Source organism: Camponotus floridanus, unplaced genomic scaffold (genome assembly GCF_003227725.1).
Source record: "Camponotus floridanus strain SB8 unplaced genomic scaffold, Cflo_v7.5 scaffold1, whole genome shotgun sequence".
In the NCBI taxonomy this organism is placed as follows: Eukaryota; Metazoa; Arthropoda; class Insecta; order Hymenoptera; family Formicidae; genus Camponotus; species Camponotus floridanus.
Window position 1 is genome coordinate 776,147 of NW_020229214.1, and position 15,564 is coordinate 791,710.

At 34.0% G+C, this 15,564-nt stretch overlaps 4 protein-coding genes across 6 annotated transcripts in view; 1 reads left to right on the plus strand and 3 right to left on the minus strand.

Annotated features, from left to right (window-relative positions):
• Positions 1–4,713, minus strand: part of LOC105250377 (max dimerization protein 1) — a 34,644-nt gene extending 29,931 nt beyond the window's left edge. The window contains exons 1-2 of the mRNA XM_011256424.3: positions 4,385–4,713; positions 705–1,697 (exon numbers count right to left, since the gene is read on the minus strand). Coding sequence (XP_011254726.1) covers positions 705–759 — 55 coding nt within the window. The 5' untranslated portion in view covers positions 760–1,697; positions 4,385–4,713. The remainder of the gene's footprint in view (positions 1–704; positions 1,698–4,384) is intronic.
• An 859-nt stretch (positions 4,714–5,572) lies between these two features.
• Positions 5,573–8,204, minus strand: LOC105250378 (DALR anticodon-binding domain-containing protein 3). Of its 3 annotated transcripts, none has more exons than XM_020027284.2 (6): positions 8,114–8,204; positions 7,664–7,995; positions 6,615–7,251; positions 6,212–6,345; positions 5,856–6,023; positions 5,573–5,719 (listed from the first exon to the last, which is right to left on the minus strand). In XM_020027284.2, exons 2-6 carry the CDS (start codon positions 7,925–7,927, stop codon positions 5,600–5,602), a joined length of 1,323 nt encoding a protein of 440 aa, XP_019882843.1. In that variant the 5' UTR covers positions 7,928–7,995; positions 8,114–8,204; the 3' UTR covers positions 5,573–5,599. The 3 variants fall into 3 exon arrangements, with proteins under 3 accessions (XP_019882843.1, XP_025264216.1, XP_019882842.1); XM_025408431.1 differs by having other exon boundaries at positions 6,615–7,254; positions 8,114–8,202; XM_020027283.2 differs by lacking the exon at positions 8,114–8,204 and having other exon boundaries at positions 6,615–7,254; positions 7,664–7,999.
• A 322-nt stretch (positions 8,205–8,526) lies between these two features.
• On the minus strand, positions 8,527–15,186 carry LOC105250381 (protein FAM160B1). Its single transcript, XM_011256435.3, has 7 exons — positions 14,974–15,186; positions 13,502–13,906; positions 10,893–11,519; positions 10,290–10,740; positions 9,738–10,101; positions 9,065–9,565; positions 8,527–8,770 (listed from the first exon to the last, which is right to left on the minus strand). The coding sequence occupies exons 1-7, from the start codon at positions 15,016–15,018 to the stop codon at positions 8,671–8,673; spliced, it is 2,493 nt and encodes an 830-aa protein (XP_011254737.1). The 5' UTR covers positions 15,019–15,186; the 3' UTR covers positions 8,527–8,670.
• Positions 12,136–15,564, plus strand: part of LOC105250379 (BRISC complex subunit FAM175B-like) — a 31,202-nt gene continuing 27,773 nt past the window's right edge. The window contains exon 1 of the mRNA XM_020027287.2: positions 12,136–12,734. The gene's annotated coding sequence lies outside the window, so the exon portion shown is untranslated. The remainder of the gene's footprint in view (positions 12,735–15,564) is intronic.

Genomic DNA, 15,564 nt, shown 5'->3' on the forward strand with positions numbered 1-15,564 from the left:
TTTATTTGAAAGATTCGAATTATATATAATATACGCTATGTATTTTTTTAAGAGATCGAGGCTGAATTTGACCATAAACTTTCATAGGCGATTCGATTAATTACTGTTATGCGAAAAAAACGTTTAAAGCAGACACACATCGGAATTAATAACAAAAACAAAACCGATAATTTCAAAATTTTATTTTTCGAACTTTTTTAACAGCATGCTTAAACTTTTAATGAAATAAAACAATATCCGACGTGTTGATTCCAGATAACAACTTTAAGTAAACAAAATACCACATACACGTCAAAGCTATATTAAAAATATTATATTACAAAAATGCGTTACTTTATGTAATTAAACATTTCTAAAGAGTGAGAGAGTTAAACCTGTCACGATAAAATTAAGTTACACGCGTGGAATAACTTTTAATTTTCCTTTGCTTTACATTTACACGATTTAATAACTTAACCGGAATTTAATTATAACATCGCACACCTTGTACAAAAACTCTCATACATTACATTGAACATTCACCCGCGTGATACGATCGATTATAATCACCAAGATGTCGACATCGCGATAAGCGGAAAACGTATGAAATTTAAATTAAATCAGATACGAAAGAGAGAGAGAGAGAGAGAGAGAGAGAGAGAGAGAGAGAGAGAGAGAATATGCGTGCGAGAGAGAGAGAAAGAATAAGCGCGAGGAACACTCACCTCTTTCCCTTCGTTCAATGTACTCGGCGGCCTGCAGTAGGGCAGCAATGCTCATATTTCCTCGGTTTGGCGTAATCCTGGCGGCTTCCGTTCACGCTCACTCTTTCTTCCTCTCCTCCTGCCGCACGCTCCGGAGCACAGCCGATGGGACACACGCGACGGGACGCGGCGGCGGCGGCGCACGCACTCGCGCAGCAGTACACTCACACGCACACACACCCGCGCGCGCGCGCACGTGCGCGTACGACGGGCGCCTAGGCGAGAATGAAGGGGGAGGGCCGCGAGATACGTAATCGTGATGTCTTCGGCCGCCGTGCCGTGCCGCGCCGCCTCGGGCGATTCCGCCGCGCTTCGGTTACCTTCGGCCACGTAACTGCGCGCACCGCGCGCGACCAGCGACGACGATGACGACGCGCACCGAGCGAGGAACGTGCACGATCCGCGGACGGCAACGGCGGCGGCGACGACGGCGACGGCGACGGCGGCGAGAACCGATACGCAAAAAGCTTCCTCCGCGCTTGCTGCTCTCGACCGAGCCTCGGACAGCGATTCCCCTGTCGCGAGCGCGATAAGAATCAACGAGGATCCCTCAGGAGTCCTCTCGGTCGTCGAATCTCACTCCGGTTGATAAAACTCGCTCCCACGAAATTCCAATATTAACGAACTTGTCCACTTGGATGCTTGATTGCTTCGATCGTTAAACGTCAATCACCGACTGTCAACAATGTCGCCAGCGACGAACGTCTTCGCGCGACACGTGAAATTCTCCTGCCCTTCGAGCGTCCCCAGCGTCGTATCAACAATAGGGTCGTAGTAATAATCGTCGGATCACCAAACACGAAGCCACGCGTTCCTCGATGTGTTTCCTTTTCAATCGTGATTGTCCCAATCGTTTTATCCTTCCTCCTGGTCCACACGGTATCTTCTCTCCCCTCTTGCTCTCTCCGCTGCTCCTTCCACACCGTGTGTATCACCACATTTACCGCGATTACACTAGAGATCACACAAGAGAAAACCAATTATCATCATCGTCTATCGTACTCGGCACTCTCTTCTCGCGAACGCGATTACGCGTATACGACTCCGACAACACAATGCTTCCACAAAGTACCGCGTGAGGTAACTGCGCTTCGAATCGCCGAGAGAAGCCAATCGCGAACGGCGCATACGCACAAGTAAACACAAGCGCGTGCGCGCGTCCGCACACATGCGCACACACGTGTAACGTGATACACACACGCGCGCACACATACACGATGCACGCAGAGCGCGAGCATCGTACGACGAGTGAAAGAGCGAGAAGACGGAAGAAGAAAGCGGGATGGGACGAAGGAGAGAATACGCCTACGCGCGGTCGCGTAACGCGAGAAAAATAAACAGCGAGTAAAACGGAAACAGAGCGAGAGCGAGAGAGATGGAAATAAACGGATAAATATAGCAAGTTGCGATAAAGCAAAATTTATTATACGCTTCGAAATGAAATTCCCTACGAGTTAAAAACATACGGAAGACGCACGAAAATTTTTTCTCCTTTATCGCACATTTACGATCTTATTAGAATTTAAGAAAAAAAGCTTGACCGCGTGACTTTACACAAGAGAGATACAGAGCAAATATTTTAATATACTATATATATGTATATGTATAAATGTGGTATATACACGTAAGTTTAAAAGAAATGTATAATTTATGATATATTCTCTTGTTAGGGATACTAAAGAACACATGTTAAAATAAAAATAAAGTATAGTAAAAAAATTAATTCATCTTTAAAAAATTTTTTATTAAAAATCTATCTTTAATGTTTAACAATAATTTGTTAATGTGTTTAATTATGTAATATTTATTTTATAAATTATTTTATAAATTATTAAATATGTAATTATTAAATATTATATGATTATTTTTGTCTATCATCACTATTATGTCTCTAAAAAATAAAAAAAATACCCTGGAATATTTCATAAACTCATATTCCTAGTAAAATTATTTGATATGTGCTTTCTATTTTTTAAGAAAAAAATTATAGGCTATAATTCGTGAATTAAAAATTAAAAAGAAATTTTATAGTTGTAGTGTAGACAATATGAATTACATACTTGTCCTATTTGTGTCAGTATCCTTTTGTAAACTTTTTTCGTATGTTTAATATTCATTAGTTACATATTATTCAAACAATTATAAATGGAAAAAGAAACCATTTCAGATAAAAATAATCACGCAACGTGTTTTGTACTAGAGAGAAAAACGTATTATGAGATAAAAGATATACTATCTGTATATGATCATAAATAGAAAATTAAGACAGAACTAAAGAAAATTTATTAATTTTCCGTATTTTACATAACATGGATGTACTAAGAGCTATACAACGAATGTTAATAGTCTTTTAAAAAGGTGCAATTAAGCAAAATAATCATAACATAAAAATTATTTACAAGAAATTCTGTTTGTTATATTTTGTACATTAAAAAAAAGGTATACATTTGCCTGAAAAAGAAAAGGGCATAGGTAAAAAATGAAAGCATAGAAGTCTGATATAAAACGAGATAATCAAGAAAAGGGAAGAAAGCAAGGAAGAAGAAAAGAATAAATCTCTCTTTTTATCCAGGTGAATAATTTGAACTTTATGTCTCGTAATTTTGAGTTTAGACATTTTGTCTAGTTCCTTCATTTTTCTTATTGTTAAAAATAACTTCTCAAGTTATTCAATTATGAACGCGTGTGTGAATTTCAGCAAACTGTCGCGCGCGCATTGATTCAAGGAATATCGAAGAAAAAATAAAGACATTTATGTTTAGTATACATTACCGGATATCTCGCTTTCTCACCGCGTTGAATATTTATAACACATTCTTTGATACAAACTTGAAATTGATTTTTACCTCGCACGACAATATTATAAGAAATTGATTCTATTTAATATCGCGAGAAGAGAGAGAGAGCGCCAAGATTTCTATTCATATAAAAATCCGCTACTTTAAAAGTTAACCGAAAAGCCATCTGTCATAACGATTGAATGCGATGAATATATGCAATAGGAAGCGAGAAAGGGGGCGAGGAAGGACGGGAGGGAGCCTCAAACAACACTATCTATGGGCGATTTTGAATAAAACTTTCTTTCGCGCGTTATTTTCGAACAAAGAATTCTCTGACAATTTGGATTCGTCGAAGCCAGTTGCTGCTGCTGCTGCTGCGCGGATCGAGATTGTTATATTACGAGGCGCTAGCAACACGCCAGCTGATAACTCGCAAACAAAGAGAGGCGGCAGGCGACCTGCCTCCGCGCAACAGCACTTTCTACCCGAACGTCCACTAGAATGCGCCAGCTGAGATCCCCTCGTCGCGCATACAGGGCGCCCCGTATGCATACGTCTCTCTACTTGATGACACATACATGCATACACACATACGCGGCAGCGTACATGCACACATTATATACGTCACGTATGTACGTATACAAATATACATTCACGCCCCTGCGTATATTTACGTACGTATACATACGTATATATACGCTGACATCCGCTCGATGACATTTGGCACAGGCCACGGTGATAAAGGAGTGTGCGAAGATAAGCGAAAAAAGAAAAGGGAGAGTCGGATACAAAGATATATATGTATATAAAAAGAGAGAGAGCGAGAGAAAAATAAAAAGAGAACAAGAGAGAGAGACTGACAAGAGTGCCTGTTCACTTTGTTGCGTGGACGATCAACTCTGCCCAGCGCTAGCTCTCTCGCGCTAGGTTTCCCACGGGGGCGGAGGGGCGCTCGGCGGCGGCGGGGTGGGAGCGGGCTGATCGGACAACGAACAATGCCGAACGCGAGTGGAGCGAATGAGCGGCGGCCACGACGGCGAAAACGGCGATCGTGATGCGCGACGACTCGAACGATAACGGTAACGACGATTCACGAACGATTCGGAACGTATGAACGAACGAGCGGACGAGCGAGCGAGCGACAGCCTGACACCTCCGCGCTTCGCGAGCACTCGCACGCATTTATCGATGTCAAACGCTCTCTTCGGCGGCAGCAGCGCTCTTCGCGGCGGTGCGCGCGCTTACGGCCGCAGCGATTGGCTGTGCGCGGCGGCAAGCGCGCCACGGCGGCCAATCGCCGCCGCTGTAACAACCGTCGCGGTGAACGTCGCGTGCCGCCACCAACACCCGCCGGCTGTCACGTGAATCTCATGCCCGAAAACAAAACAAACAGCTGGCCGCCCAGCGTCGCCGTTGTCGTCCTCTTCCAGTGGGCTGAGCGATAACGAGCGCAGCTGAACGGAGGCGAGCGAAGCCGAACGGACCCGATTCCCTCTTCGCGTATGTAAATTTAGATCGAGAGAGGATTGAAATGTTATAGTGTCTTTGCTTAAAATTATAAAAGAAATCAAAATTGTATATAATTGATGACTGAGGAAAATCGATGTTTGCATTAGATATATATAATTTTTGGTTGATCTTTTCTTGCTCAAGCAATTTTACTTTATAAGATAGAGCTGAACAGCTGAGAAAGAAATATTTTTGAAATTTCTCAAAATAAAAAAAAAGAGTAAAGAGATAGAAGTACTATGATTTAAAAAATATTTAAAGTATGTAGTTGAAAATTAAAATCTTGAGATAGAGTGGAAATATTAAAACAATTAAATATTATATATATATATATATATATATATATATATATATGTAATATTATATAAAAAAATCTAATGGAATATAACAACTTTTAAATAATCTTTAAAATATTTTTTAAATAAAATTTTATAGCAATATAAAAGAGAAGAATCTGTCCATGAATATAATTGTCAAACTATATTTTATTATCATTTTATAAAAATCTTATTAAATTTTTATTTTTTAAATAAAGATTATTTAGATCTTTCTTTTCGCGATTTTATATCACATTCGCGATACTGGTGTGATGCCCAAAATGTCTAATGCATTCTCGAGTACAATTTGCAATGAGTGTAACATATACAATCTTGCAAACATTTTGGAAATCAAATGATCACCTCCTTCCTGCAATTTATGAAATATAATTTGAAGAAAAAAGAAATAAGATTTAAAATATAATCTGGCATATCTAAGAATAAAAAGCATAAAATATACAGCTTAATAACTAAGTAAATATCATACTTTCAGCTTTTTCTCTTACCGTTAAAATTCTGATTCTTCGATAGTAGATACTGAACTTTTGACATAATCGTGATAAAAATAGGCATAATACTTGTGGATAAATACAAAAATTCGTCTCGCACTTTAAACAATCATTTATCATTTGTGGATATCCAAAGATAAAATTATATATGAGCTCCCATTCATCCTGCAAAAAAATAAAATGTTTCCTCTTTAAAATCAACAAAGCTCTTAAATGATTAAGAAATTAATAAATTTATGACAAAAAATCTTTAAGATGAAAGTCAAACTAAGATTATACAAATAGAAAATTTTTGAATTATTATTATTAAAAAATTGTAAAAATATGAAATAAACTAAAAATGTTCTTTGTACTTCTTCATGTAGTTGTGAGAAATCTACATTTTCGATATTTGGTAGACTGGGATAATTGCCACACGATACTTTCTCTTTGTACTTCATTATAATTGTTGCTATTCTGGCAGTGTTGTACAACACAAATGCAGCACCTACAACATTTACATACAATATTTACTTTTAATATACAAAAGTTCTTATTTGTTGTCATAAATATTTGCTAAATAAAATTATAGATTACTGTTTTAAAATAATTATTGCTAAATGTTTTTTATGATCACAGAAATTCAAATACAAAATATAGCTTGATAATTAAACAAATTTAAGATTTAAGAAAGATTAAAAACTTTTTTATTAGAATTAATTTAAAAATTTAGTTTATTAAAAAATTAATAATTTGTTAATATTGAAGATATATAACCTCTGTTATTTGTGCTGCTTTTATTATCTTGAAAATTATTATTTCCTATAACAACTGATCGACTAGGTTTCACAGCCATTAATTCAAAAGTGATAATGGCATTAGCCAAATTGTGCAAAAAGAAATCTTTCTTTGTATTATTTATTTTGCTCTCAAGAAGCTTATGTTCATTTAATTCTGCCAGTTGATTCATTTTACATTTTACATATTGCTCCCATGTGAGACATATTTCTTTCGAATTTGTATGGCAATTTTTTACAACACCACATACATATTTCTCATATCCCTTATCAACTGATCCTTCTGATTTGCTAGTGAACATATATTTGTTAGCACAATCTTCCTCAGTAGATAATGTATATCCATGTAGACTTAATGCCTTTGCAGCAATATTTTTTATTAGACGCAGTCTGTGAGAAGTAAGATCTGATTGTATATCAGGCTGATACCTCAAATTAAATGTTTTACCAGTTGATTGAGTTTTTCCAAACATCATCCCATGTTCGACAACCATTCTTATACTCTTTGTAATAATATCTTCTCGATTTAAGAATAAACAGACTCTTTCTCTTTGCAACATGCATTGTTGTATTCTTATTGGCCAGCTGCTACTCTTCAGTATTAATTGTTTGAAGATCTGCTGAAATTTAGATTTTATAATCATAGTAGACATAATATTCGATTATTATATGTTTATGTCATGTAAGAGTGTTTGACAAACTTTAATGTAACATTTCATATACAATAGAAAAAAAGATCAAGTTTATTCATTTTAATACATTCATTTTATTTTTTGCATTGTTCTATTTTCTCTTTATATGTTTTGAACATAAATATACACACACACACACACACACACACACACACATATATATATATATATATATATATATATATAATTTTTTTTTATACAATATACAAGTACAAAGTATATAATATTCAAATGTACAAAGTATATAAAAAATGCAATTAAAACGAATATATTTTTAGGTCCATTTAAATTAGGTTAGTTTTAATATAAACAATCAATGTTTGAAATATTTATTTACCTCCTCTGTCACCTCTGCATCTATATCATCTCTTGTCATACCGTGTATGTGAATGAAGTGTTGCAAAATACTTGTGCAATTCTTGGTGCACGTTGAGATACTCTTCCACGCTTTAAAGTTACACAAAAAATATAATTCTCCATTTGCGCACAAATTTTCATTATTTATTTTGATTATTGAAGAATTTTTATATTTGTCGCCAGTCAGGTGAAAGACAATGTTATCAATAACAGATTTGATATTAAGTTCCATCCAGCTTTCCATCGAAAATTCTAATGTTGAATCAGCTGATCAATAGCGTGGCATCAAGTGACAGCTACTAACCTAACAATCTGTCGTAGTAAATTGTATGTTTTTATATCATTTTATGTCATTTTTTTGTATAGACTGAGATAAATAGAAATGTATAGAGATATATATAGATAAATATATTAGAGAGAAAAAACCTACTAAAATATGCAAATAAAATGGATAGTCTTTACTTAATTTAGCTGAATTTTCAAGCTGAAGCGAAATACATAGGTTATGATCATAGCTTGAAAAAGAAAAGGGAATATAAAAAATATTTTATGTACCATATTTCCAGTAGATTCTATTCTATCTCGATAAATTACTTATCTTTTAGCTATTTGTTCTTATGTAATTATTTTAGATAAGAAATGTGTATTTATACATACATAATGTGTGTATTTTTTATGTCAATGAAATAAACATTTGTATTATAAATAAAATACTTTATATATATATTTTTAAATAGATTAATAGATATTCCAGAAATTTGTTAATTGGGTTATTAAAATAAAACAATATTACTCTTTATAGTAATAATTTAAACGTATTTGCATATTTATTATATAATTATAGATTTGTGTATCTTACAAAATATCACAAAAAGAATTTGCTACTTAAAATACAAGTAAATTAAGTCTTTAATATATATTAACATCTATAATTTACTTAAGTGTTACATTATTCTATTTAACAATTTTTTTGTATGTAAAAGTTTGTTAAATAGAATGATGATATTTAACATATGCTATAGCTGCGAGATCTTTGCAAAATTCTTCTGTCACTATGGCGCTTTCATATAAAATATTTTCTTTCTCCCTGAAATATGAATATCAGAACAGATAAGAAATAATTTATATACAGTGTAAAATATTTTAATAATGCAAATTCAACAAATTTAAATTTAAATTTTTCTTTTCTAATTTTATAATGATAGTGAAGAACTATTTTAGCCTTTAATCTCAAACAGAAAAAAATATTTCCCAAGAACTAAGCTTCATAAGTATAAATTAGCAAGTGAAACTTTATTTTTTTATTTAATTTTAAGATGGAATTTATTTTGATTGCGAAATGCTAAAAATATTAACTAATTACGAATCAAATTCAACTTACTCCTCTTGAGAGCAATCACCTAATAATTTTAACCTTGTTTCTTTCAGCATTGTCTTACTCTCTGCAGTTTTTGGTATTTCGCTGACAAGCTGTTTGATGACTTTCTGTAAACACAAGAATAGACTTTTTGTGCCAGGTAGCAGAGGTAGCAGTGGATTCAGCATAAACTCATGCAGGTACGGATGCGGCAGTAACGCCAATCTAGAGATCAATCCTGTAACTTCTAGATTGACTTCATATGTTTGTCTTGGCATATTGCTGATTTTATCAAAGAGCATGCTCAGGAATGGTCCCATGTAGAATCGACCTGAGCAATGGTCGGCTTCCGGTCGCGAATCAGAACTTGCAGAATCATCTACCATTACTGCCTCCAATGGCCATGCCATCAAAGCACAGTCGGAAAGTACCAGAGAATATTGCCGTTCCCAAGCTGGCATATATTTTTCGTAATTGTTAACATCGCAATCTGTTTGCAAGTAACGCGGCATCAATGACAGGAAACTGAAATAAAAGTCAGAGATCTGTAGCATTTGAATTATTTATAGTTTTCTCTTGTTTATATCATTTTCTGAAAAAGCATAACAGACTGGTATATTTTTAATTCTTGACAATCAATATATGCTTATTTATTTTTAATTAGTTTTTAATTTTTAACATTATACAGTTATCTTACCAGTTGATAACTCGATGGATATTACTCGGTGCTAAGGTACGACTGTGATTCTGCTCGTAGGAGAGATCTAAAAATCCCTTTTTTTCCTTTTCTCTTTCGTCTTCCTCATCGCTCCACGAGGCGATAGCACTATCCGCGGCAGTATTATCATAATATGCTCGCGTTGATAGATAAATCAGTATGAGACAATGCAGTATGTGTTCATTTCTCTTATCTATTGCCTCTTCAAACAATTTTAGTGTCTCCACTGTTAAATCGTTACTATCCGTAAAACAATTCTCTATCAGTCTATGTAATACTGGTGACGTCCATACATTTGGTATTTCTGGATCTCTATCTTGTCCGACCAACCAATAACTCACCTCTGAAAAATCGTTAAAATTTCAGAGATAGGATAAATCGACAAAATTTCCAAAAATTTCGGCATCAAATTAGGAAAAACCTAGTTATAAATTGCACTATCTTTTAAAAAGATTTCAAAAAATTAAGATTTCCTGCACACTATTGTACAATCATTTATAGTATTTTATATTTTCAAATTATTCTGTATACCTGTGCACAATATAGGGGAAGTTATCTCTTTCAAACATTTAGTGACTAGAGCTGTGATAAGTACGACATGATGATCGACTAGGGCGGATGTCACTATTCTCTCAAAAAACATCACTCTGATGGTTCTTGCCAGCGTTTCGGCGAATTCCGTCTGGGCCTCTCTGATTAACTGGTCGCAATAATCGAACCACATGAAAAATGCGGCGACTTGCCGACAACCGGGGAATTTTTTCTCTTTAGTCCACAACGGCGAGTCCAGACCCCACGTAACATCCACGTTATAAATATCTAAGTGATCTACGTGTGCCGGGATAGCATTGAACAAGTTTTCCAGACGAATTGTCACTATCGACGGCAGCTCGCTCCTGGCCACTGTTTGCGCGAATGAAGGATCGTCTAAGGAAGCCAAGACCATTATTCCCTCGCATGCTCGTATTCTTACAGTGTTGTCCTGAAAACGAACAATAAAAGCACAATCAGATATTATTTATATTACAATTATAGTTAGCTCATTATTGGTTCATAAATCAGCTCAATAATTAACTCATCAATTGTTATATCATAATTATATCATAATTAAAAGATCAACAGTATATTGTTTACCGCGCTATTTAAGTAACTCATTAGGGCGTCCAATAGAAGACACTTGGATTTTTCTGGTATACATGGTGACGATTTCAAACTTTGATTATCAACCGCTACATAACTTGCATCATCGTAAGCATTACAATCAGTGTCTAACCGCAAGTCTCTCAAGTTTTGCAAATGTTCGTCAATTTTATTTCCTGAAGAATCTTCTTGTCTCTTTTCTTTCCACTGTTCATTGCTCTTTGTATCTATTGAAGGCGAATCGCAAACAGACTTTTGAGCCAGAGGGCTCGATGATACACTTTCCTCCCTCGAGGAGATAGATTCGTTCGATCTTCTCGACGAGCCCTGCGATGAAGCGGTTGTCTTGAAAGATCTATTTGAACGCAGCAATCTTCTCTGTTCTTTGTCGAAGAGATTCGGATTGATTAATGTGACTGCTTGGGTATCCAAAGGCTCGAATAAGGGATTGGAATTGTTTCTTCTTCTTGTCGGCACATAGGTCACCTTCTGAATCTCTGTCTTCTCATTTTCTTTCTTGATGGAATTGCTGGTTGTCTGCACAATCGGTGCATCATTGATGATGCTGGTCACATGAGGATATTTGCACACCAAAAAGCAGATCGTGAGCAGAAATTGCACCTAGAAAAGGAAATGACATTTTTTGTATAGTTATATCTTTGCAATTAAGTTAGAGATAAATATAATTCTTTCTGTCAAAGATATGATTACATTAAAGACTTCAAAATTGATTCTATTACATGCTAATGCAGCAAGAAAATATCTCTTGTGTATAAATATATAGTTTGTTAAGAATAAATTATTTTGCTTTAGTAGCACAAATTCGCTTCTTTTTATATGAATTTATTCACTAAAATTATTTATATACCGATAAACTTCGCTAATAATAAATGATTACATATGACAGCAAAAAATGTTTTAATTGCTGTTTTATTAAATATTGCAATAACAATTTTGCTTCAACAACAAAATTCTTTTGCTACGTATGTATTATATATATATATATATATATATATATATATATATATATATATATATGTATACGTGAGTAGATATCGCAAAAGACATTTTGAACTCCATCAGTGGCGCGATGTCGAATACAACCGAAGATAAGCGGAATCAGCCGAAGTGCAACTAGTGTACTTCATGTTGTAATTTACAATTTTCTTCATCTATGAAAATGTTTTTCTCCTAAATAAGATAATCATTATGATTTCAGAGTGATTGGAAAGCTGGCAATCTACCGTATAATATAATCGAAAGGTGCAAAAACGATACGTACACGTGCGAATATCTAAAATGACGTTTTGAAATTGCCGAGGGGTCTCAGCCGATGGCGCGAAACCGAACACAATCGAGCAGGAACGGAATTAGCCGAAGGCGCATTCGAAGTGTATTGTTTCACGTCGGTGGATGTGCGTGCAAATATGCGTAAATTTGTGATTTTTCGCGTGTGCGGGACGAGAAAACTTGCGAGATTCTGACTCAAAACTATTCCTGGACTACTCCTCGCCACGAGACGTTAGTGAGAAGTTGGAATAAGAATGTATACATGAGTGTACCGTGACATTTCGGAATCACGAATTAGCCCCGTCACCGATTAGGAAAAAGTCGAGTATAAAAGAGAGTGAAATTAGTCGAAGACGCGGATTTCGCGCCAGTTAACGCGTGCATTTGAAATCGAATTTCGCCAGTGTATAAATTTGGAAGTGTGGAATTATTCGAGAAACAATATTCTGCGAACTAACGAAGATAATCTTTCCATGCTGACAGATGAGACTACTGATATCCAGCGCTGACACGGACACAAAACGTGATCCAGTGTAATGCTTGCAGGTCAGTAAGTAGATGCGTAAATATTTTTTAAATTAGACGTAAATGAATGTATGATCTGTATGTAAATTGTTCACAGTATCTGAGCCATCAGTCTAGATATATTAATTAATATTGCAATATTTCCATCATTTTTGATTTTATATATTTTTATACATTTTTTAAATATTTTTTAATATGTGAAATAAAGACAATAGTAAATGAATTTTAATAAATATTAACTAGTAAACGAATAAACATATACTTGAAATAATTACATAATTTTTAAAATATATAGAAGACAATGAAAAAAAAGATCAAAATAAGAAATAATTACAAATCTTTGAAAAAAAATGAATTCAAAATGAAAATTTTCTTATTTTTTAGGTTATATTTTATAAAAAGTTTACATAATTTATTTAGTGAAATTTTGAAGAACAGAATTTGTTTAGTAAATTTTACTAAATTGATTGATAAATTTCTTGTGTAAAATGAAATTTACGTAAAAAGAAAATAATATAAAAATAATTTACAAGATCTCTTTACTATATAAAAAAAAATATATATATATAAAATTTTTTGCATTTAATTATCTACAGTTTCTAATTTATATAATAAAGAATTGAATTTTAAAAAAACGTCAGACTACATATAAAAATATGATATGCAGAGTGAAATAGCTATAATATCTTATAATCATGGATTCTTTGTTTCGCAAATAAACTTTTCCTCATAAAGAATTTGATATAATTCAATAGATTGCAGTAAATTAATTTTACTGCTAACTATACCTCTTCACTCTCAATTGGCGATGGTGGATTTCCATTGCAAAGTGCTACGAGTCGTTGTATAGGCGCATAGATAGATGCATGATGTAAGAGAGGGTATTTTGATCTACCCAATAGTTTCCTCAGGAAAACTAGACAAACTGTTCGCATACCAGGCGGTGTTTCCGCGCTAGCTAAGGTGGCTAGAAGGTCCAAAAGTTTGTGCTGTAAAAGATATTCCAAGCAAGGTCCTGGTTCATTTACTTCTTTCTCTTCTTGTAATAAGATTTCTAGTAATACATCCAAATGTCGAGGTATATTGGTGTTCTGTACTGGAACCTTGCAATCGGTCAAATGGCTCACATAGAAATTCATCAATTGCTTCCAATGATAAGTAAAATCTTGCAATGGCGTCGCCGGAGGGGCTATCTGAAAATGTATAGCATAAATTTTCAATCAAGAAATCATAGTAAAGTAATTTACTCTTAAGATTGATTTAAATAGAATCACATAATAAATTAAGATATTAGAAATTTGAAAACAGTAAAATGATTTTAAAGTTTACATTTGTATTTAGGACACAATTTTAAATTATATATTAATAACTGCAATTGTAGTACAGAATTATTGACACGCACCGAAATAAATAAATATAATGTCATTAAAAAGTTTTAAAATTAAAATAATGAATAAGAAAATAATTTATTATATTTCAGATAAATAATTTTCAATCAATCAAAATAATTTTTCTCTTTATTGTATTTTTCATTACAAAGTGGAATGAAAAAATAGTACATGTATAAATTTCTTTTTAACTCCAAATTGTGATTGATATCATTTTCTAAATTGTGATAATTGATGCATTTATTTCAATGTGAGACAAAAAATTTTGTAAATATTAGAGCAAAAAAATATATATAGCATAGAATTTTTTATATTATATATTCACATTATTTTTTATTTTTTCTTATATAACAATATTTAATTGCAGGACATTGAAAAAGTCAGAAAAATGTGTCATCTAATACTTTGATATGTTATCTGAAAAATTGGAACTTGAAAATTATGTGTTTCCAACTATGAAAATATTAGAATAATAATTTCTGTAGAAAAAAGAATTCTTCTTTAATATAGATAACATTTACTTAGATGAATGAGAAATTATATAAAAATTTAAGTAATTTTTGCATATATATATTTAACTATTAGATCATATATATCATTCTGTCTATTGATAAACACTCTTTTTTGTCAACATATATTCAACTAATTTTCTGCAAACATGCAAAGTTTATTCGAGCAAAATCTCTTTTCAGTGTCATTATTCCGCGATTAACGCATTAGATTTTTTCCTGTAGGTTTCCTGCAGGATCGAAATTAAATAGCACTAAATTCTTGATCTTGAAACGCAAGGACGAACGTAATTGCGCGATAGGAGACATTCTCGTCGCCCTTGCCGTCGACGTCGATGTTGTAACCCACTGATCTCTACTCACCACGTCAATGGCATTCTTCAGGGCGTTCTGAATGCCGCTGATCATGTTAACTCATTCGCGAAATATACTCGTGCACACCTTTTGCTTTCATTCGCGAATTCGGAAGCCGTTCTCGCGCAATATCGTTCCGATGCGCCTCATCGCGCGGTGAGGAATAAATTTTCCGATAGCGGCCACGAACCGCAACTTTGACGTGTCCCGTGATGTTGAACGATCGAAGATGCACCAGGTGGCGACACTGAACTCACGTATGTGTTCGAAAAATTATACCCGGTGTCGTAAATAAATTCAGAGAGCACGATTCAGTTGTGTGTCAATCGGATGGATGTTAATGACGTTCGATGCACTTACGCTTTTCTGTTATATTTAAGAAGTATAATTTTTTTTCCATACATAATTAATTCTATCATTCAATTGCTTCATTAAAGTGTCCTTGATTTTGAATGTGAATTCACATTAACGTCACGCATATTATAAATATATTACGGCAATACAGCTGAATAAATATCTTCACGCGAATGCGCGTTTTATATAAGAATGTTTGTAATACAAATAACTGTAACAGTAAACATTTCAAAAGAATTTCAAGAG